This window comes from Echiichthys vipera (genome assembly GCF_963691815.1).
Source record: "Echiichthys vipera genome assembly, chromosome: 20".
NCBI classification, from domain to species: Eukaryota; Metazoa; Chordata; class Actinopteri; order Perciformes; family Trachinidae; genus Echiichthys; species Echiichthys vipera.
In genome coordinates, this window is record NC_139845.1 from 17,572,693 (window position 1) to 17,594,689 (window position 21,997).

Below are 21,997 nucleotides of genomic sequence, written 5' to 3' on the forward strand. Positions count from 1 at the left end.
GAACAAGCACGCGCAGTTTGCACGCGCTCAATCCAGTTTGTGAGTGATTGCGCAATCTGGAGGGAGGCTCGGCTGTCCGTGCCTCACCTCTCGCATCCGAAGAGACTCCGTTTATTTAAGCAGGAAATACAGAATTTTCTGCGATTTTTACTATAAAAACGGTCAAAATACATTAAAAACCACACCAAAATCATAGTCCAGAGGACAAATATTAATACTTGTGTTATTTTATTATTTCGTTTCTTTTTCCTCTGATGATGACAGGGGAGGCACAGCCTCACCTGCCTCCCCTGACCGCACGTCACTGTAATATATATATAACTGTGACATTTGTCATTATATATATATATATATATATAAAATGACAAATGTCACAGCAACACGCTACACTATGGCACACCCACACAGACTTTGTTGAGTGTGTCTTTAGTTGCTTCACTGTACAAAGCTGTGCAGATCTGTTTACATGAGCGGTGCACATGAGCTGTGTGCGGGTGTGTTGACATCACTGCCCTTTGCTCCAGTCAGACCCGCTGCCTCTCTCCAGTATCCGTGTTCACAGGCTCACACTGGGACTTTACCTGTTCTGAAAATGTCTCGGGCTGCGGAGAGACTCAGACTGCTGATCCATCATCTTGATCGCCCCCCCGCCGCCATCGTATCCTTTTGTTCGGCTTTGTTTCTAGGATGTTGGATGATCAACGGCTGCACACAGCACCACAGGCTGAACCGTTAGCCGGCAGCGGAGCACCTAGCGGCGGTTACCTCCGGTGGGCTAGACCGGGGTCCCTCGGTGGACCGCGGGCCCACAGCTCGCTATTATTGTTTATAATGCATTATTAATCGTTTTTGATGAACATTATTAAGGCTGCCGCCATTGTTGGTGTGATGCTAGTTATGCTAGGTGATTGTGAAGGCTCTGGAATAGTGTTTTATACAGTATTTTGTATTAATAGCTATTTGGTGGAGACACTTAAGTCACTTAGTACCTAAATATACTCAAGTACCACACTTAAGTGCACATTTGAGGTACTTTTACTGTACTTATGTATTTAAATTGTATGCTACTGTACTTGACCTTTACTCCACTAAGGTACATCTCAGAGGTAGCATAAGTATTGGTCTTTTTATCTGACAGCTTTAGTTTCTTTTCAGATTAAGTTTTCACAAACAAACATATTAAACGTATAAAATATGGTACTGTGTTATTGATTAGGCTTATATAAAGCAGTTGATATGTGCTCCACCTTCACCAGCTGTAAAATGTTACTTCAGGTCAGGAGATTTTTATTACAGTGGGACTTCCTGGTAAAAAAAATGTGTTACAGTGTGTGTGTGTGTGTGTGTGTGTGTGTGTGTGTGTGTGTGTGTGTGTGTGTGTGTGTGTGTGTGTGTGTGTGTGTGGTATTGCTACTTTAAGTAAATGATGATGAGTACTTCCTCCACCTTCCTTATTTAGAGGGATAGTCTGTTTTTAGTTCAGCTGAAGCCTATTGGTGTGGGCATTTTATCTTTGATTATTAAGTTAAATGAAAACTTCCAATGCTTCTCTGTTACTTTTACTTTTCACACTGTCTTCAGTTGTTACTGCTGCCTCATATCCTTCACTGATCGTCTTCAGACAGCTGCACCAACTTCTGCTCAGACCTTCACCTACAGTCCCCCACAGAGACTGAGGTAAGGACGGACGCACGGACACTCATTCCAACACAGCATTTGGCATGGTTAACAGGGGCATCAGGATTTAGGTTATCCACAGTTATATAACCCATGTTTATCATTCACCTCTAACACAGTTTCTCCTTTGCTCCCTTCATCGTGTCTCATAATGTCACACTTTTATGCTCTGTAATAACTGCCGGTGCATTCAGGTTCATTTATTTGGAAGACAACAACACAACAAGCCCTATTTCTAAGATACTTTAGTTTGTGTTTCATGTTGGAAAGCAGCTTTTCGTTACTCAAAGTATAAAGAAAGCCAGAATTCACTGTACATCAGATATGACTTGAATGCAGCATTCACATGCACACTTACAGTAAAACATTTTTATCACAAATAAACATTCAAGTAACACCCAATGCTGAAATAGTCGTGTGTTATCACTTCCTTTGGTAGATACACCTGTAATACAGACCTGCTGACCCCAGAACAGCGACTCTCCTATGAGGAAAATGGCTTCATCCTCATCAAGAATCTGGTGTGTGAAGAGGACATTGATGAGTTCAGGTGACAAGAAGACTTTTCTCCCAGCATATAAACATGGAAACGTCACTGGAATTGAACTTTAAGACCTCTAAAATAAAACTATGACAACTTACTGTATATTTATATCAAACCTTCAAAGTCTTCACTAAATATATTATGTAGGTTTGGACAGTTTGAATGAAATCTGCAGCTTGATGTTTGATGGTTGGTTACAACGGCAATGCGGTAATTCTAGTTTATATAAATATGGCTGTATCAAGGGGCTGAAAGTGATCTGTGTGTGTTCTTGTGTGTGTTCTTCAGGAAGGCGTTTGAACGGATCTGTCGCAGGGAAGTGGAGGTTCCCGGTCTGATAGTAATGAGGGACGTGGCGATCGTTAAGTCAGAGTTTGTTCCGGATCAAAAAGCGGTCTCCAAAATCCAGGATTTCCAGGAATATCCTGAACTTTTCCGGTACTGCAATTTACCACAGGTACAACGCACACACAGACACACACACACACCACACACAGATAGATCACAGCAGGTCATTTCTCTCAAAACTTATTTCAATTAATACTCCAAGATGCAGTGTGTCACTGTTTAAAAACCCTATCCTGTATATTAGTGTCATATGTTTTGTTTTTTTAAGTCGTGTAGATTCCCCCTTGGTAGTATTATCAAAAACACAGATTTGACCCTGCAGGACAACCACTTAAGCCACTTAAAGATAAAATCCATACTATTTTCATCAAGTTAATTGTCTGTTAAGTTAATATCTATCAAAGAGTGAGTTAAAACAACGGTGACCCTGATCATATGACCCACTAAGCACTTGTACTTGCCTCTTTGCCGAGTATTACAATCTGTGTCCGTGGCGACATTCCCTCTCTAAAAAAATGCACCACCATGTTAGTGGCACTGTTTACCTCAGTCAGCAGCGGTTGGCCTGCCCAGGTGGAGCTTGTTACTGAAGCATATAGTGCATTCACTTGCACTCCGAAATCAGGAACTTCCATCTTCTGAGTCAGGCTTGTATAGGGCAGAAGTATAATAGGAACATGTGTGTGTATGTGTGTTTGGATTTAAGAGGGTAACTTATAGGGGACAGACCGGAAGTAGAACGGTGAATGTGTGTCAATAAAGTTTACAAAAGAGCAAAAAAATTCAATTACATCTTACCACCAAAGAGGCTGCTAGAAACACGGTTTCTCAAATATAAAGACTACGGCTTTAAGTTCGAACTAACTTAAACCTGAACACAAATATGTGCTTTCTATGTCAGATTCTGCAGTATGTGGAGTGTTTCACTGGACACAACATCATGGCCATGCACACGATGCTGATCAACAAACCTCCCGATGCAGGTTTGGAGCTAATCCATAATATCTACAATAAACTGTTTTTCAATTATCTGGAGAACAACCAGAACAACCTCAGAGATCCCTGGGCCTCAATGTGGAAACTGCTGCATTAAAGCGTCCCTTTTCCCTTTTCAAAGGAAGCCTCATGTAATTTGATCCAAACGTTGTTTCAGGTAAGAAGACGTCTCGTCACCCGATGCATCAGGATCTGCATTACTTCCCGTTCCGCCCAGCAGACAGGATCGTCTGCTCGTGGACGGCGATGGAGAAAGTGGACAGGCAGAACGGCTGCCTGGTCGTCCTGCCGGGAACACACACCACCACCCTGCAGGAGCATGACTACCCAGAGTGGGAGGTATAAACACAAACTTCTTCAAGAAGTATGACAACACCTGCTCAGAGGTACACGCACATATAAGCAGTCTCGTGTGTCCTCAGGGTGGCGTGAACAAGATGTACCATGGAGTGCGTAGCTATGACCCAGAGCACCCCAGGGTGCACCTGGAGATGGAGAAGGGCGACACCGTCTTCTTCCATCCACTGCTGATCCACGGCTCTGGCATGAATCAGACACAGGGATTCCGCAAGGTACTACGCTTCCTATAATTCACCTGGAGTCTCAACAAACTTCATAATTCATCAGCTCAGGAGATTTTATGCTCTTATAACAACAGATGTGCTGAGAAATATATATATGTATATACAAGTAATATAAATTTAAAGGCAATAATGTGTGAAAATGTGTGTGTTTCCAGGCCATCTCCTGCCACTATGCCAGCAGTGACTGTTATTACATCGATGTGAAGGGAACGACACAGGAGAACATCGAGAAAGAGGTGCATGACATCGCAACCAGCAAGTATGCTTTGGACAACGAAATTACCTTCCAGGTGAGACATGTACATTCATGTCACATTTAAAACATTCCCTTTGGCTACTGACAACACAGTTTGGCATTTAAGGCTTCAATGTTATGTTTTAGTCAGACAGAACACGTGAGCAGATAAATGGGGATAAATGACAGCAGGTAAATTGTTGATACTTGGTTGTAGTTTTTAAACTGGTCCGTCGTTGCAGCACATACTTTAAAGCTTAGCAGGATGAGAAGTCAGTGATGATAACAAATGTTCCCCCTGGTTTTTATACAGAGAAGCTTTCAAATTGGCGGCCAGGCAAAGGCGGCAATTTGCCGTCCTGTCTATGTGAAACCGAGGCGTGATATTCCTCTTTTGCAAAAATGTGGCTTTCTGGGATACGCGTAAACGTGACGTGACGTGAAGTACAACATGTGACGTACAACGTGTGACGTACAACGTGTGGCGTACAACGTGTGGCGTACAACGTGTGGCGTACAACGTGTGACGTACAACGTGTGGCGTACAACGTGTGGCGTACAACGTGTGACGTACAACGTGTGACGTACAACGTGTGATGTACAACGTGTGACGTACAACGTGTGGCGTACAACGTGTGACGTACAACGTGTGACGTACAAAGTGTGACGTACAACGTGTGACGTACAACGTGTGGCATACAACGTGTGGCGTACAACGTGTGACGTACAACGCGTGGCGTACAACGCGTGACGTACCACGCGTGGCGTACAACGTGTGGCCTACAACGTGGGGAGTACAACGTGTGGCCTACAACGTGGGGCGTACAACGTGTGGCGTACAACGTATGCGTCAGAAGATGTCACCGTCCCCATGATATGAGAATTTAAGTCTTTCTCTGCCGTGATGGTCAGCATCTCACGGATTAATCAGGCTTTCCAGTTGCTCATCTCTACGGTCGATATTTTGCTGCCGCGGTTGAAGTAATGACCAGATGATGACTTGCTTTCTCTCTTTCCTGCTGTCAGCTGTTTCCTGCTTTTAAAACTCCCGGCTGTGGGTTGGTCGCACAACAGTTCACATCATAGACACCTCAGTCCAATGTGCCGGCAAGCTGCGAAGCTCTATTTACATGGAAATCGAGCCAATATGTGTAGAGTCCGAGCCGGCAGCTAAATCCAGCTGGCAATATACTGCACGCAATCTGTCTGAATATGCGGACCAGTCCGGCAAAAAGGCATTTAAATTGTCGGCTTTCTGTCCAGATTAACAAGAAAATGTGAAAAAGGCGCTTCATATCAAAAAGCTTGCTGACTCCTGGTGTAGACTACTTTTGTCTCATGCGTGCAGTATAATCCCAGTCTTATTTATCCAGCTGTATTCTCAGTACTGCACAAACACAAAACCTTAATACAGTGTATATACACTACCACATAAAAAGTCTCACTCTCGGGCATGCACACTACACGCTATGTACCTGTCGGACGAGTATCTGAACACTGACTTTCTTTTGAAGTTTGTTTTTGCTGAAGTGATCCTGTAACTCTGTTTTTCCTCCAGGACACCTGGGCTTTCAGAGGCCGCCTGGTGCAAGGGGAGAGGACTTCACTGTGATGGACCATAAGTGTGCAACAAAGAAACACCACTTGGCTGTAGGGTGACCAACCACAGACTGATGTTTTGACTGGATAAGAAGCATAAGATGTTCACAGTGGCACAGAGAGCGTTCAAGGCTTCCTCTGAGCGCTCTGTGAAGTCTTCATAAATATCTTGTTGTCTAATCTTTCTTATCAGGCAATCCCTAATTTCCTTTCATAATGGAAGGAAAGTCATTTTTAGATTAATACTCATTTAATTGAGGCTTCTGAGCTTGTCCTCATTGTAACATTTTGTAATCTAGAACATGTCGTTTAAACAAAACAAAGGAAATACTATTTAAATATAAACTATTTACCATGTGCACACTGGGATGAGAACACCGGCTGCAAAATAATGCAGTTTAATTTACCAAAACCTTAATGGAGAGGGATGTTAATGAGGATTTACTGCATGTTGAAAAATGTAAACGTCATGAGTGCTAAGGAGGTCGAGCTAAGTTGAGAGAGAGAATAATGAGAGCTATATTAAAAGTGTGAATAATCAGTATGAATGAACTCCAACAGAAGCCTTAACCTTTTACTGACTTATACATGTGTCCATGTGTCAGGTTGATAATAAGTGAGATAATGTTTGTTTTCTAAGATCTTGCTGTGACAAATGTAATGTTTTAATTACTTTAATAATAAAAATGACAGCTATATAAATGACACCTTATGTGACCTGTAATGTCATTTCATAACAGTCAGCTACGTCATACGATTATAAATGATTAAATCGACAACATAATGTAGCTCCAATAATGTAATAAAATCTCTATCTCTATCTCTTAATAATTAATAATCTCTAAATCCAGTAAGTAATGGATTATAAGGCAAAAACTTTGCACATTAACATTTGTTTAAAGATGCTGCATTCAGGGACAGCATGTTATGTTGGCTTTATGATTTATTTATGTATTGATTTATCTAAAAAATCTTATCCGTCCAAGTGATGATGAAGCTCTGGGAATTCTAATATGGACAATTACGGAAAATGTGAAACTGTAACTAGAGAACTGTTGTGCTTCAGTGGGGGTGGGGTTGTAAATCACTTAACCAGAGAGAGAAACTCCAAAACACTCTTTACTTTATTTATTTATTTAACCAGGAGCAAAAGGCTCAGTGAGATTCAAATCTACAAAATTGAACAACAACTAAAAATCTACAGCCAGATGTGCCGGCCTTCAAGTAATTTACCGTCACTTTAAATGCGCCCGAGGAAACCAGCTCCAGAACACTGGGGTGGTTTTGTAGCTGGTTTTAATCAGAGAGAGCAGCAAACTTCAAAACCCTTTTCCCCAGTTCAGTACAGACTCTAGGGACACGTAGATGAAACTTCAGAACTGGGAGCAAAAACAATAACTTCCCAAGCTTTTCTGGAGAGATCAGCCTTATCAATAAGAATAATCAATGGTTAAGTGTACGGGTGGACAAGGCCGACAACCCAAACCCAGCATGCAACAAACAATGGTGAGATTTGTGATAAATCTCAGTGGTCGACAATATCCAGCATGTGTGAGAATATAACATCGTCACAGTCCAGCACAGACATAAAGGTGTCCTCACCAAGTCTCCCTTTGGCCTCAAGGCAAAAGCAGAACTTGTTTTATCAAATAGAAAAATACAACTTCAGTGAGTTGTTTCAGCAGATTATTGGGATCAACGGGCTTGGAAAGATGAAAAGAACAACATAAAGTTACACTGACAGCTTACAATAACCACAACGGGTTACTGTCAGTGGGACTCTTGCTTCAGCTCCGGTTGCTCTGGAACTGGGCACCTGAACAAACGGCATTCAAAACGATTAAATCGCATTTTGGATTCTTCAGCCGTTTCTAAGTATTAGCCTACCACATGTTAAACACTGAGTGACACTGGGAGAGTAGCAGTCACATGTTAGTCTCACAGGGTTTGACTGCTTTCAGATAGAGGCCAAGTTATTTCCTGGCTCCCCAAAAAACACCTGATCCAGCGCAGTTATTAGAGAGAGCGAGTATGTGCCTGCATGTGTGTTTTCATAAAGATGTGTGTTTGTGTGTGTGGGTGCGTTAAAAGATTGTCTTTGTTCAAACCCAGATGGAAGCTCTCAGCTCTTTAATTCAGAAATGCAGGAAACATTCACATTCACTCGCAGGAGAGCTGAGCTGGGCTTTGTCGCAGTCGGAATCACATCTAAATGTACCACACAGTCTGACAAATAAGCTTTAGCAGAAGCAAACTCACGCACATTTACTTCTATCCACTCCACACATATGCAAAACATTAATGCATGCACACACACACACACACACACACACACACACAGGCTCGTTCACCGCTAAATGTTTCCCAGACAGCAAATCTGTGTAGAGCAAAGTGGTCGGTCGTCTCTGCCCATTTTCCTTTGCAGGAAACTAATTTCACATTTCACTACAGTCCAAGGAAAAAAATCAGATTTGTGCATCTCTCAATCTAAGCCAAACTTCTCATATATACAGGTCAATAGCTGGCAGCAGAATGTAGCATTAAACACAGGTTAGTGGTACAGGCGTGGCCTGACATCACTTCTACCTGGAATGATTATGAATGGGTCCAGGACAGCTTTAAGGTGCCCACCAGCACACACTATATGCATCATTCATAGGGAAACAATGCACAATAAAGCATGTAAGTAAGGCAACAAAAGGTCCCTTAAACTGTGCTATAAAGAGGGATTGGGGTTGACATTGGCATCCATATTGAGAAATTGGCAACCAATTATTGGCCTTTGGTTCCTATCAGTGCAAATGATGAAAAATAGGGACAGCAAACAACAAAATGTGCACCCCAAAATAAATAAATTCTTAAAATTTGTTGCATTAGTTATATTTAACAGACAGCAACACTGCCAGCCTGGAAAACACTTATAATTAGTTAGTGTTAAGACCTGCCTACACAGTATCTTCAGCTATTATATGATACAAAATCTTTGAGGGGATTCCAGCTTTAAACTTTAAGTCTTAAGACTAAAGACTGACCTATTCATCTCGCTCAATCTAAATCAAGTTTAGTGAACTTTGGCCAGCAAACTGAAATTTGATTAGTGATACAGAAAAACGACTGTTGTGGAAGTCTGTATGAGCTCCATCCTACAGGCACAGAAGAGCCATTAACATTAAGGGTGAATCATCCGCTCAGACTAGACAGCATATGACAATCCTGGGTCAAAGAGATGCAGAGCTAACACGCATTCTGACAACATTATCTTTTTAAAAAAGACTTTACGCAGAATTCCATCTATGACTGAAGCAGTTTCCATTCGGCTGTCCTCTTCTTTTAATTCACTTTTCCCTATCACCCCCCTTCTTTTTCTCCCTTTGGGACATTGATATTCCAGCAGCCTCGCTCCCCTCCCCTCCCCTTTTTCTCCCTCTTTCTCCTCCCACTCTCCTATCTTCCTTCCTTCCCTCCCTCATCCTTCTCTCCTCTCAGTTCAGTTCAGTTCAGTTAGGTGTGCTGTTGATTGCAGTAGAGTTCTTGCCTCTCTCTCTCTCTCTCTCTCAAGATGTCCTGGACTCGAGTCTTCGTGCTGTTTTTGCCCACCACCCTCCTCATCCTCACATGTGAGTACCTCGTCTGGGTGGGTTTGGAAAAGGTTTGGGTGAGTTTTTATATTATACATCCTCAAGGGAGATAAGTAGAACAGTTTTGAGGGTATAAAGCACTGATATGTGTGGTCCTTCTTTATATGGAAAAGAAAACTCATATCTGATATTATTTTGTAGCCTCACATGAATTCAGAACTGTTTTGGGTTGATTTGTAAATTCCACATTTACTTAAAAATTCTACCCTCATAAAAGCACGTCATTTGTGTAATCTAATTTACCGACAATAGGGATCAGTGTGAATGAATTTGTAAAAGTTGCAAAAGACCATTTGTACAATAAATGCTGATTGTTATCTTTAATGGACTCCCAAATTTAATTTTCATTGAAGTTTTAAAACATATTTTCAGTGAAGGGCAGTGTTATGGAAATGGATTTCTTCAATAAAGATCATCAAACAGGATCAGCTTTTTCTCCGTGGTTTATTCTGACAAAGTATTTTCCTCTGCAGACAAAAATACGTTCACCTGTGCCTCCTCACAAAACCCTTGAGTTTAGCAGGAATGAACCCCGATCCACCCGGTGCTCGGTCTCTTAGAGGAAGCGCCAGAACGTGCTAAGCCTTGGTTGGGTGACGTCTTTAGACGCAACAAAACATGTCTCAGACATTACAATTCTGAACACTCTCTCATCACAAGGTCTCCAACACAGGCTGCAGATGCACACATATGCCATTATACCATCATGAGGCAGTTATTTGCTTTATCCATTAAGAAGGTGAGACAGAGGAGACACTGAACTGCGTTAGACCTGACAAAACTATGATTATGAATTACAAATATCCAAAATTCCCACAACAGTACAGGCAAGTAAGCACCATATGTTTGGCTAAAAAAGGCAAAAACCCTCCATTTTCTTTGAGTTAAGGAAAGAAAAAAATATGTAATTTTAGCAGGAAATGTCCTCCTTTCTACCATACCCACACAGAGACAACAGCGCTGTTTTGAAGGTAGGCCAGCCATGACGCTGGATTTTTGTTCATTCACACAGAACAAATCAAAGATGTGATTTCACAAAAATAGCCAGCTGTTTTTCTGTAAGAAAAAGAAGTGTCTAGTGTGTAAGCCTATCCAATCAACCACTCCAACTCCACTCACAAACCACCAACTCTATAGGTTTACAGTATAGTGGATTGCAAGACGAAAGAAGTTTATTAATAACTCAGGCTCCTCTGGTCGCTGCTTTGTCACTTTTCGACCCTCCACTGTGCCTTTCACACAGACGGGGGGGAGTAACAAAGTTGCAATAGTCCCGCAACGAAAATGCTGTGTGAAAGGGCCTTAAAGAGACATGTGTCTAGAAGACAGCTGTGACCCGCACAATCAGTGAACTGCTGGGTGGGGTATACAGTAGGTAATGATGAGAATGAGAAACACTAATTGGACTTTCCAGACCACAGTGAGCAAAGGGAAACTTGGTAGAAGACTATGCAAGGCGAGACATCTTACGATTTGTAGTAATTGTGACAAATTATAGTTATGGCTTTTTAAAAATCCTGTTCTGCCACATCGACCATTTGTTAAGTCATGATTATGCCCAACGTAACATTCCGAATATTGATGACATTGAAGTTTATTGTTTGTTTGCAGTTTCCTTGAGAAATAATTTCTAATTGTTAGCTGAAGTCTCACAAACATTACTAACTTAAGAAGTCGTAGGCTATGAATTCTGTAAATGTAATAATCTAGTTTGCCTGCATGAGTTCTATTCCGTAGATACATGAGGTTTTCAAAGTCGCTCTACCATCAATAGGCACATGTTGATTTCTCTGTTTTTTTATGTCTCTTCTCCAAATATTCATTAATAAAAGGCCATTTACATTCACCTTTTGAGTACATACATGTATTTTCCGAATCCGATACCTATGTTCAAACACTTTGCACATCTCAAGATTAGTGGACACATTTACAAATATGCACGTACAAATTCAGTTTTTGAAATCTCAGAAGACAGAAAATTATCATTTTTCCTTTTCCTTATAGTTTCCAGTGTGGTGGGAAGTGCAGCAGTGCGGGACGACTCAAAACCAGACGATCCTAAAGGTGATACACGTTTAACCCTATTTCACATAATCTCACACATGTCTCTCTTCATGTGACTAACCCATTATGACCTCTGACTTTAAGGCGCAGCACGGCAGGTGTTCATGCCCGAGTCGGACGCCTCTAACTTCTTCAAACGTCGAAGTCGCCGCTCAACCCGATACTATGAGCTCCAAGGTAAGTTCCTCAAGATCCGTTTAACATGTTTACTTAAAGGCAAAGATGGTAGATAGATCAGTAGATGGCTTCCAGGAAGAAATTGCATTCTGGTGGATTATGAGCACATTCAGAAGACATTAAAATGCATTTTTAAGGGTTCATAAAACTCTTTATAAATGTTTATAATCATGCATGACAGCTTCAAACAAGGTTTGTAAAGGATAAATGGTGGACAAAATGAAGCATCGGAGGTCCGCCGAAATCCAAATCTGCGAAACGCGTCATCCAGTGGATTTTGGCAGCTATGCTGCTTTGCTCCACAGGGATTTTCATCACAGATGGAAGCCGAACACCAATTATCTGCTCACACTGCCCTCACTGCCATGATACAGAGCGGGTTTAAAATGGTGTCTGTCATATCGCTGGCAGGAAACCAGCAGGATCATGAGTAAAATGGTTTGTCTAAATATGTGTGGTTGATGTGGCCACACTGTGGATAGTCTTAAATATGGTGTGTTTGGCCTCCCGTAGAGAAGTCAATGTATGGGTGTCTGGGACTGTTGGTTTATTAGTTTGTATTTGGACTCTTTGGAGAGCATGATATGGTTTGAGGTTTTGACTGCAAGCTGTGAAAGTTCAAGAGAGAAATAGAAAAAGAGTAATGGAAACTCAAGCAGGTGGTGATCTCTACAGTAGCTGACACACAAGCCGACACACACCGACACACACACACACACATTGACACACACACCGACACTGACACCGACTCACACACACACACACACACACACACACACACACACACACACACACACACACACACACACACACACACACACACACACACACACACCCACACACACAAGCACACACACACACACACACACACACACACACACACACACACACACATACACTGGAGGCTGCAGAAGGAGTCACAGGGTAGTATGGAGCAGGCCAACCTGCTCTCAGTTTCTTGGTACAATAAGCTCATTCTTCCACTGCCAGCATCAGTACAAATACACAACGCCAACACACATCAAACCAAATGAAAAGACATGAATGAGACCCCAGAACAATCCTGCAGAAACTCAGGAACTTATTATCATACTCACCAAAATAACTCTTCAAAAACCAACAAGTCTTCCTTTAGCTCTGAGATGAAAGCATGAAAATGGCCAGACAACAGTGATGTTCATCTGTTTAGTGAACTTGTTAATTCATCTCTTTTATGGTGGAAATCCCATCAGAAAGTCCTGAGCAGACTTTGGGTCATTTCACTTTCACCGCCCATCAGAGCTCTGGACGGGGCTTCGGCTCTTCACATTCTTAGAAAAAAATGAAATATTTATGTCTCTTGCCAGTTTGGTCAACGAGAACTTGAGGCGAGAGCCGGTTGAGTGTTTTGCCAGAAAATGATACACAAGTTATTAAAGCCCCCAGGGTAATCCTGTGGTTTGTCAGCCAAAATATCATCTTTTTAACCCTAAATTTAGTCTAAGGTACATAGAGGTACAAGAGACATATCCTCTTTGTTGCGTTATTCAGAGACAACATACAAATTAGATGTGTGCAATACTACAAACAGATGTTGGATGATTGCATAACCAAGTGTGACTTCAGTGCAGTTTTCTTATATTTTTTTTTTTTACTCCAAAACATCATATGAGTGTCCAATTTATTGTTAATATAATTAGCTTGTGATATTTTATTCTAAGATCAATAAGAGGTGGTTAAAAAAGACAAAAGGACATTATTTCCTTGTAAATTTGTGAGAGTTCCCGGAAATAAGGATGAATATGCAGTTTCAAAGACACAGTGAAGTGGCACAAATATCTCTTAATAGCTAGTTCTATATATAAAGTTATTAGGTATGAAGGTCAGGGTTGGAAAATAGCACCAATAGCTGCCAAAGCTGGCAAAATATGCAAGTGGCTGCTAGATTTGCCTCACTATGCAGCAAAAAAACCTCATAATGGTAATCTATTGAGCGGCTGGTGCATTTTTGGAATCAACCGGCCACAGTGGCAGGTGAACAAAGAAGGGAATTCCAACCCTGGTGAAGGTGGGAGTGAGCCATGTTTCCTACAGTGCAGCTAAGCCTTTTTGGAGGGAAAATCACTTTGCATGGTGGATACAGGTCTGTGTTCACACGAAATGTTGTACAAACTTGTTGTAATGTCACTAATGTCTGATGACTACAGTCGCTGCCCTGTACCTGCATGGGCTCAATATACACTAATGTAAATCTAATAACTGCTGTAAACATGAAGTATTAGAGTTGAATGATTCTGTTGCCGGTGTTTCTAATGGTGGATGATGGCCATGCTACGTAGCTGCTCTGTGAGGCCGTGGAACGCTGTGAGCTAAATGCTAACATCAGTATGCTAACGTCAGGGCTTGACACTAACTTTTTTGATCACCAGCAACTGTGGCTAGTGGTTTTCAAAAGTTACTAGCCACTCAACATTCTCACTAGCCACATATGTGTATGTATAGTATATTAAGAAGAAAATACCCTATATAAAGGGCAGCTTCTTATCCATATCAAAAAAATGCAGGGATGTAGAAGATTAATTAGAGAGAAAACTCTACTGAAAGAAAACTGGCAATATGAATACTGTCTGTTTAAGTTCAGCATTTATTCACATCATATATCTAACAACAATAAACAAATACATACACTTCATAAAACATAGAACATTTAAATGTTTTAATTGAAAGCCTTAGTAATGACTCTATATACAGGATATCTAAGCAGCAATCACGTAAAGGTGCATCTCAAAACATTAGACCATCATGACATTTTTCTCCCCATATATTAGATGAGTTACTGAAACTTCGTGTTCTTTTACAGTTTCAAATTTGAAGTTTGTATTACAAATCACAAATGAAACCCCTTTTGCTTTTTCCCCGCCGTAATAAAATACAATCTGCTCAGTACTTAGTTTTCCTAACGGCGTCATACATTAGCCACTCTCTACCTGCCTTCCACTTGTTGTTGAAGACTCTTTTCTTTTTCAGCCACATATCGATAGCTGCTAATCACCTCTGGGTCTACTCCTCTAGTTGTAGCTGTGTTTCTCAACTTAACTGGGTTTTTTTTTCTGTCCATCCAACAAGGAAGCGTCGTCCGTCACGGGTGCTCATGGTAGTTGTACAGTAGTGTCATTTTATCACGTTGTCAACAGTTTATTAATTCAGATGACCTTTGAGAAGACTCCAATTAAGTTCAACCAGCCAAAGATGCAAGTAGGAGCAACTGTGTTACCTGCCATGGCTGAAATTCACCCGCATTCAGCGGGTGGGCGGGTGTTAATGTCAAGCCCTGGCTAACATGCCCATAATGATTGCTGATGTTAAGCAGGTGAAGTGTTTACCATTTTAACAATCATAGGTTGATGTGGGAGGTCCAGCTGTGAGGAGAGCTCGGGGAAGACCCAGGACTAGGTGGAGAGATTATATCTCCACACTGGCCTGGGAGCACCTCTGGATCCCCCAGTTAGAGCTGGTTAATGTGGCCCGGGAACGGGAAGTTTGGGGTCCCCTGCTAGAGCTGCTGCCCCCACGACCCGACCCCGTATAAGCGGTTGAAGATGAGTGAACTTGAGTGAGGTTGATGTGTTGCAAACATTTGCTAATTAGCAATTAACACAAAGTGCAGGTGAGGATGGTTTCTTGGCAAAAACTCAGGGGTTTTCAAAGTTTTTACAATTCATCCTGAGGGGGTCCAGTATCTTGGAGTCTTGTTCACAAGTGAGGGTAACATGGAGCATGAGGTGGACAGGTGGTTTGGTGAGATGTAAGCAGTGTCGCATGTGTTGTCCAAGACCCTTGTGGTGAAGAGAGATCTCAGTTTAACAGTCCATCTACACTCGGACCCTCATCTATGGTTGTGAGCTTTGGGGAGTTGCCGATCAGAATGAGATTGCTGATACAAGCTGCCGAAATAAGGTTCCTCTGTAGGGTGGCTGGGTTCAGCCTTTAGAGCCAGGGCGAGGAGCTCAGACATCCAGAGGAAGCTCGGAGTAGATTCGCTGCTCTTTCATGTTGAAAGGGGCCAGCTGAGATGGTTCAGGCATCTGATTATAATGCTTCCTACGTTTACGGGCAAGTCTAATTGGTGAGAGACCACAGGGCAGACTTGGAACACGCTGGCGAGATTTTATATCTTGTTTGGCCTGCGAACACTTCAGGGTTCTGGCTGGAAAACGTTGCTGAAAAGAGGGATGTCTGGAATAGTCTTCTTAGCCTGCTGCCCCTGCAACCTGGTTTAGAGGGGAAAAAATGGATGATTGGAACCTGAAGGGGACATTACTTTATGTACCAAATATCAAAGAGATCCATCTAACAGTTGTTGAGAAATTTCACTCCAAATCACAAATCTCTTGGTGGTGTTACAGTATAGGACAGCTAGTGCTGTATTTCCACTGCATGGTAGGGCTCTACTTGACCCACTCTTTTTTGGTTTTTCATTGACAAATTTGTAGTTTGTACCTTGTGGTTTTTTGGTACCACCTTGGTCGAGGTTCCCAACAGGCTGAGCCAACGGAGGTGGAGTTAAAACACTGCAGACTTCTGATTGGTCAGAGAGAATTTTCACTAGGGTGACATGGGACATCCTGCACAAACTCGCCATTTTTCAATAAGTTATCATTAATAGAGGCTGTGATTCTTTTAAATCACTTGACTCGGTTTCATGCGGCATCCCTATGGTGATCAGCTAAGAATCCCTCCTACACTGAGCCGGTACTATCTGGGGTGGAAAATGAAATAGAGAAAAGGATCTGGTACTAACAGTGAGTCGAGCCAAACCATGCAGTGGAAATGAGGCATAGGTTTCTGTAAAAAGTGTTGGTACAATACTGAGTAGAGGACACAGGACAGGTGAACACTGACCTGCTGGTGAGGCTAGAGGAAAGGTCGGGAAATACCAGTCATAAGTAAGTATTCATCCTCTGGGACCATAAATGTTTGTGAAAAATATCATGTCAATCCACCAAACAGCTTTCCAGACATTTCAATCTGGACGACAGAGGTAGCCCTTACAGAGCGATCGGCGGACCAATCTTTTACCATCCCTTGAGCCATGCCCACGGCTCAAAATCACACAGCAGACAGATATGTTGTGTTTTGGAACGCCTGCTTCATCTATCAGGAAAACAGAAACTGAGCAGGTGTATACAGATGACATTTTTGGCTGTTCCCTTCTCTTCTCTCAACAGCCGAGCAGAGGGTAAGGCTTACTGCGAACGAGCGGAGGAGGGAGTACAACGAGGAGCAAAGGGACGAGTACGAGAACTACGTCGAGGAGGAGCGTGACGGTGAGACCCGGATGCAGCTTCTTTCAGTTTCATGTTCAATTCTTTCTGTTTCCCTACAGTTGAGGGTACAGTCGACAAAATGCATGAATGACAAAAGCAGAAATGAATTCCAATGAAAATGTAAAAAACATTACGTGTATCTCAAAATAACTTTGCTCCGTGACACTGAATGGTGAAGCATATCGGTAAACACATCTTTGTGAAAAACCTAAGTTTGACTTAAATGCCAGTCGTCTCGAGAGGGCTCACTACAGAGAACACATGGAGGTAAGACATAGTTAGGATCTTGAATGAACGTCTCGACAGCCTCCGGACCACAGCGGAGTGCCTGAGGCAAAAGTGTCACTTTGTGGTTGACCCCAAGCTGACAATCCTCCCTGTGGTTGTCTGTCTGGTGTGATATAGTTGCAGTGACTTCTAAACTAAGAACTGCTTACCATAAATATATTATATGTTAGATACACAGTGTTCTGGGTGGTTTGGGTCAATGAGATGTTGCAGGACAACAAAAGAAGTTCTCCACCAGACTAGGGAAGATGCTAAGGCTTTGTAGAAACTGGCTCGTACAGAAGAGCATAAATGTCAATCCTCTTTATTTTCCAGGTCTGTCTCTTTATGTTGCATTGACAGCATGTCAGTAAAGGGGAAGAGCACAAATACCTTAGGTTAGATATTTTTATCAAGTTATAAATTTGAAGCGGGTGATTAACAAGTGAAACCAGACACAAACAATTGGATTTATCGGCTGAACTCTTAAATAACTTATTAGTGTTTTAATATTAAGTGTTAATATTGGATTTTATGGAGGTGTGACTGCCAACGATGATGGCTCAGCTGTCATTTTTGCCAGGCGTTTGTTGGCTTCACCAGTGAGGTATCATTAGTAACAGAAATCCCTGATATCTTTCAGAATGGCAGCCACAACTAAGACCTAGTCCCCATGTACAGAGGTATTTTTGTAAATTTAGCTGTGGGTTTTGGCCTTTCGTTCAGGTCACTGAAAATGAGTCTTTTCACTTTTCAGTGTGATTTTGTGTTTTCATTTGGATGGAGATTTTTTAGACAGTGCTTATCTGGACGTTATTTTTTTTTAGAATGACGAATGAGAAACCTGTCTTAAAAACGACATGTGTACAGTCTATATATGATAATATGTGTATGCTGCTCGACTGACACTAAAGTATACACCTAGCTGGGTCATCCCTATGTTCCTCGAGTCCCCGGTTGCATAAGCCTCTGCCTTCGCTGATTTAATTCAGCATTTTGTTAGGGTTAGGGGGTAGTGTTAGGGTCTACATAGGCCTATTTGCCGTGGAATTTGGCACTGATTGTGGAAAAAATAACAAACCAGGGAACATAGGACCATTTCTGTGAAAAGCTAGGAACATCGGTACGCTCCCCATCTACACTCACCGGCAACTTTATTAGGTGCACCTGACCAACTCCTCGTTAACGCAAATTTCTAATCAGCCAATCACATGGCAGCAACTCAATGCCTTTAGACATGTAGACATGGTGAAGATGATGTGCTGCAGTTCAAAGCAGCATCAGAACGGGGAAGAAAGGTGATTTAAGTGACTTTGAACGTGGCGTGGTTGTTGGTGCCAGACGGGCTGGTCTGAGGATTTCAGAAACTGCTGATCTACTGGGATTTTCACGCACAACCATCTCTAGGGTTTACAGAGAATCGTCCCAAAAAGAAAAAAGATCCAGTGAGCAGCAGTTCTGTGGGCGCAAATGCCTTGTTTTAGCCAGAGGTCAGAGGAGAATGGCCAGACTGGTTGGAGCTGATAGAAAGGCAACAGTAGCTTAAATATCCACTGGTTCCAACAGAGGAATGCAGGAGAGCATCTGTGAACACACAACACCACCTACTTTCTAGCAGAGAGGGAACAGCAACAGAAGACCACACTGACACTTTATTAAGCACCAGGTAAGCACCTAATAAAGTGGCTGGTGAGTGTAGCTAATGCTTACAATTTAGGGCAGTTATCATAAGTGATTTTAGAAAGAAGTGTTTGCTCCTGGTTTTAGATACACTTGACTGAGTTGTAATCTGTAGTTAATTGTCGTTAATTGTGTAGTTACTATCTACCAAAGAGTGAGTTAAAACAACGGTCATTTATCATATGACCCACGAATGAAAGCACCTTTACTTGCCTTTTTGCCTTTTGGTGGAGCTTGTCCCCAACCAATATGCTGCATTTCATTGTAACCGTAAATGGGGGACTTCCAACTTCTAAGTCAGGCTTGTAGTAAGGGCAGAAGTGTACAGGAATATGTGTGTGTGTGTGTGTGTTGATTTAAGAGGGTATCCATATAGGGGATGGACTGGATGTAGAGGGGGATTGTGTCAATCAAGTTTACAAAAGAGCTAAAATAAAAAAGTCAACACGCAGAGTGACCGTGAATGTGACAGGATTGAGGCTCTGAAAGAGAAGGCTCGCTTGCAGTTACATCTTACCGCCAAAGAGGCCTCTAGAAACAACGTATCTGAATTCTTACAGAGTACAACTTTAAACCTGCAATAAAACGACAGTTATCACCTTTAAATTCGTGATTCATAAGTGATATGGCGTACATGTTTCCCACTGTAAGTAGTTGCCTGCTGTGGCTGTTAACACTGATGGAAAAGTTGTTGGCCAAAAAAACAAAACACTAAGCTAAAAGATGTTATAAAGCTCCAGAAGTCTGTTGAAAAGTCTCACTACGATCGACCCATTTCATATCAGTAGTCATACGATCCTTTTGTAATATCAAAAATATTATTTATAGCCACTATAATTTAACTTTTTTAAATCCACAGAGCAAAATGAGAGATCGAGGGAGACGAATGAGCAGTTGCGAGAGTACCACTACGACGGCCTCCAGCCTCGCTACTACTGGTTCCACTGAGCGTGCTCTGTGGGCCACTGCACCTCTCACTGGGCAGTAACACTGCCATCACCTGTACCAGAGCAAGTGCTAAAGTTGTCCGTGTTTTCTTACTTTATTCTGCAAGATCAGAATGTTCTTGCTTTATATTTTTTATAAAACTTACATTGTGCAATATGTGTCTCCATGTCAAACTGTAAAATGTATTAAAAGTGCAGTTTTTGTATTGTAAGCTAAACTTTTTCATATTAAATGGAGGCTACATTTTTTGCATGCTTGTTTTTACTGGCTTTTTTCTTTTTTACATGTACATACAAGCTATGCTTTGTGGCATTAGCAGCAATAAACCAACCTTGATCGTAGCTTTATTTTGTGCAGTTTTCTTTCAGTCAAAATGACGGATAAAGAAGAGTTTACTGATTCCCAGACAGTTGATGCCTCTTAACTCGCACCGTCTGGAATTTGGGGTATTTAAAGGGAGGGAGGAGGTGTAGTGGAATAAAAGAGAAGATGAGGTGTGCTGCAGAAGTCATCAGGCTGAAATAAATTCCAAATGGAAATAAATTCCAAATGGAAATATGAAATATGAAACTGGGCAAAGAGGAGACAGGGGAGGTGGAGAGGAAAAAACAGAAGCAACGGGATAATGAGCACAAGTGAAACCCTCAGAACAATGTGGCATGGCTCTGTACTTACTACTTCAAATCCAAAAGTCCTATTTTATCTTTATACTGTGACTACCTCTCACCGGTCCTGTTCCTGTGGACTGGCTCGCAGGCTTGAATGAGTGCCACCTGGCTCCATTCATCACTCCAACACACAGAGTGTGTTTGTGTCCTGATTGAAACAGATTCAGTCTCTATGAAATATGCAACAGTAAGTGAGCTTTTTAAAGGCGGTAATGAAATAAATCCCTACTGATATAATGAAGAAGTGCGTTATATAATGAGTTGTTCCAATCAAATATAAGGTTATTTATTAGCTGTGGAAAAAAAACAACTTTAAAGAAGTTTCACCCCGATAAAATGTTTGTTTTCCCAGAAATCAATTCCCATCCGCTGCTCTAAAACAGTAGCCCACACAGCAAGTTAAGAATATTAATAGTTGATTTTCAGTATTTATCACTTTATAACACATTTATGCTAAAGCCAGACACGTACGGTGCTAACGTTAGCAAAAGGTCTGCCGTATTCTACACAGGAAAACCCACAAATGAAACAGCCATGTGTACATAATGCACTGATATCAGATCAGTACTCGTTATCTGCCAATACGAAAGTTCAGGCATCATAATCTTATACGGAAAGGAAAAACTGGAAAAAATCTCCAAGCAACCCGCATTATCTTTATACTTCATCCTTGTACCTACATTCCCCTGGGTACTTTAAGTCTGCTTTTGAGGGACGCCATAATCTCCTTTCCTTCAGTAAAGGATGGTCCAGTGCATCAGTGTATGCTAAAGGAGATCAGAAAGGAAGCACTGAAGCACATTCCCTAAGCATTTAGATGATTCCACCAGCTACTCCACTACCTGACCCATCCAGGTCATTTATTCATTTAGGAACCTCGACTGCAGCAGAATTAACATAGCAGGAAAAGCACAGCTCCTACTAATAACATTAAGAATGGCTTAGTAGCAGCCAGCTGTGATAGTGAGCCAGCATGCACAATATCACACTATTGAAAATTACTATTTACACGAGTGATGAAGTCAAAATGTGTTCTGTGAAAAAGTACTAAGCCATCTCAATAGCCTCTCAAACAGTACTATTGTCATAAAATATAGAAATTAGTCTAATGTACCTGGATTATGTTGGAAAACGTTTCATTAGTAGAGTTCTGCCGACTGAGTATAAAAAGACATTTGACATGAATTGTTGCAAATTATTGCTTTATTGCAGCTTATTTCCAGCGTGTCCACTATAATCACAGGCATTTAAATCTCCATTATCATC

The 21,997-nt window shown here is 41.6% G+C and overlaps 2 protein-coding genes across 3 annotated transcripts; both read left to right on the plus strand.

Moving 5' to 3' along the window:
- The first annotated feature begins 532 nt into the window (after nt 1-532).
- Nucleotides 533-6,672, plus strand: phyh (phytanoyl-CoA 2-hydroxylase). 2 transcript variants are annotated; one of them, XM_083935616.1, is made up of 9 exons: nt 533-658; nt 1,622-1,677; nt 2,117-2,227; nt 2,510-2,678; nt 3,471-3,552; nt 3,723-3,904; nt 3,988-4,137; nt 4,305-4,439; nt 5,943-6,672. In XM_083935616.1, exons 1-9 carry the CDS (start codon nt 593-595, stop codon nt 5,994-5,996), a joined length of 1,005 nt encoding a protein of 334 aa, XP_083791742.1. In that variant the 5' UTR covers nt 533-592; the 3' UTR covers nt 5,997-6,672. The 2 variants fall into 2 exon arrangements, with proteins under 2 accessions (XP_083791742.1, XP_083791741.1); XM_083935615.1 differs by having other exon boundaries at nt 577-770; nt 1,582-1,677.
- A 2,801-nt stretch (nt 6,673-9,473) lies between these two features.
- On the plus strand, nt 9,474-20,404 carry ucmaa (upper zone of growth plate and cartilage matrix associated a). The gene is made up of 5 exons (XM_083935160.1): nt 9,474-9,600; nt 11,626-11,685; nt 11,770-11,862; nt 17,070-17,168; nt 19,975-20,404. Exons 1-5 carry the CDS (start codon nt 9,543-9,545, stop codon nt 20,061-20,063), a joined length of 399 nt encoding a protein of 132 aa, XP_083791286.1. The 5' UTR covers nt 9,474-9,542; the 3' UTR covers nt 20,064-20,404.
- The last annotated feature ends 1,593 nt before the right edge of the window (nt 20,405-21,997 follow it).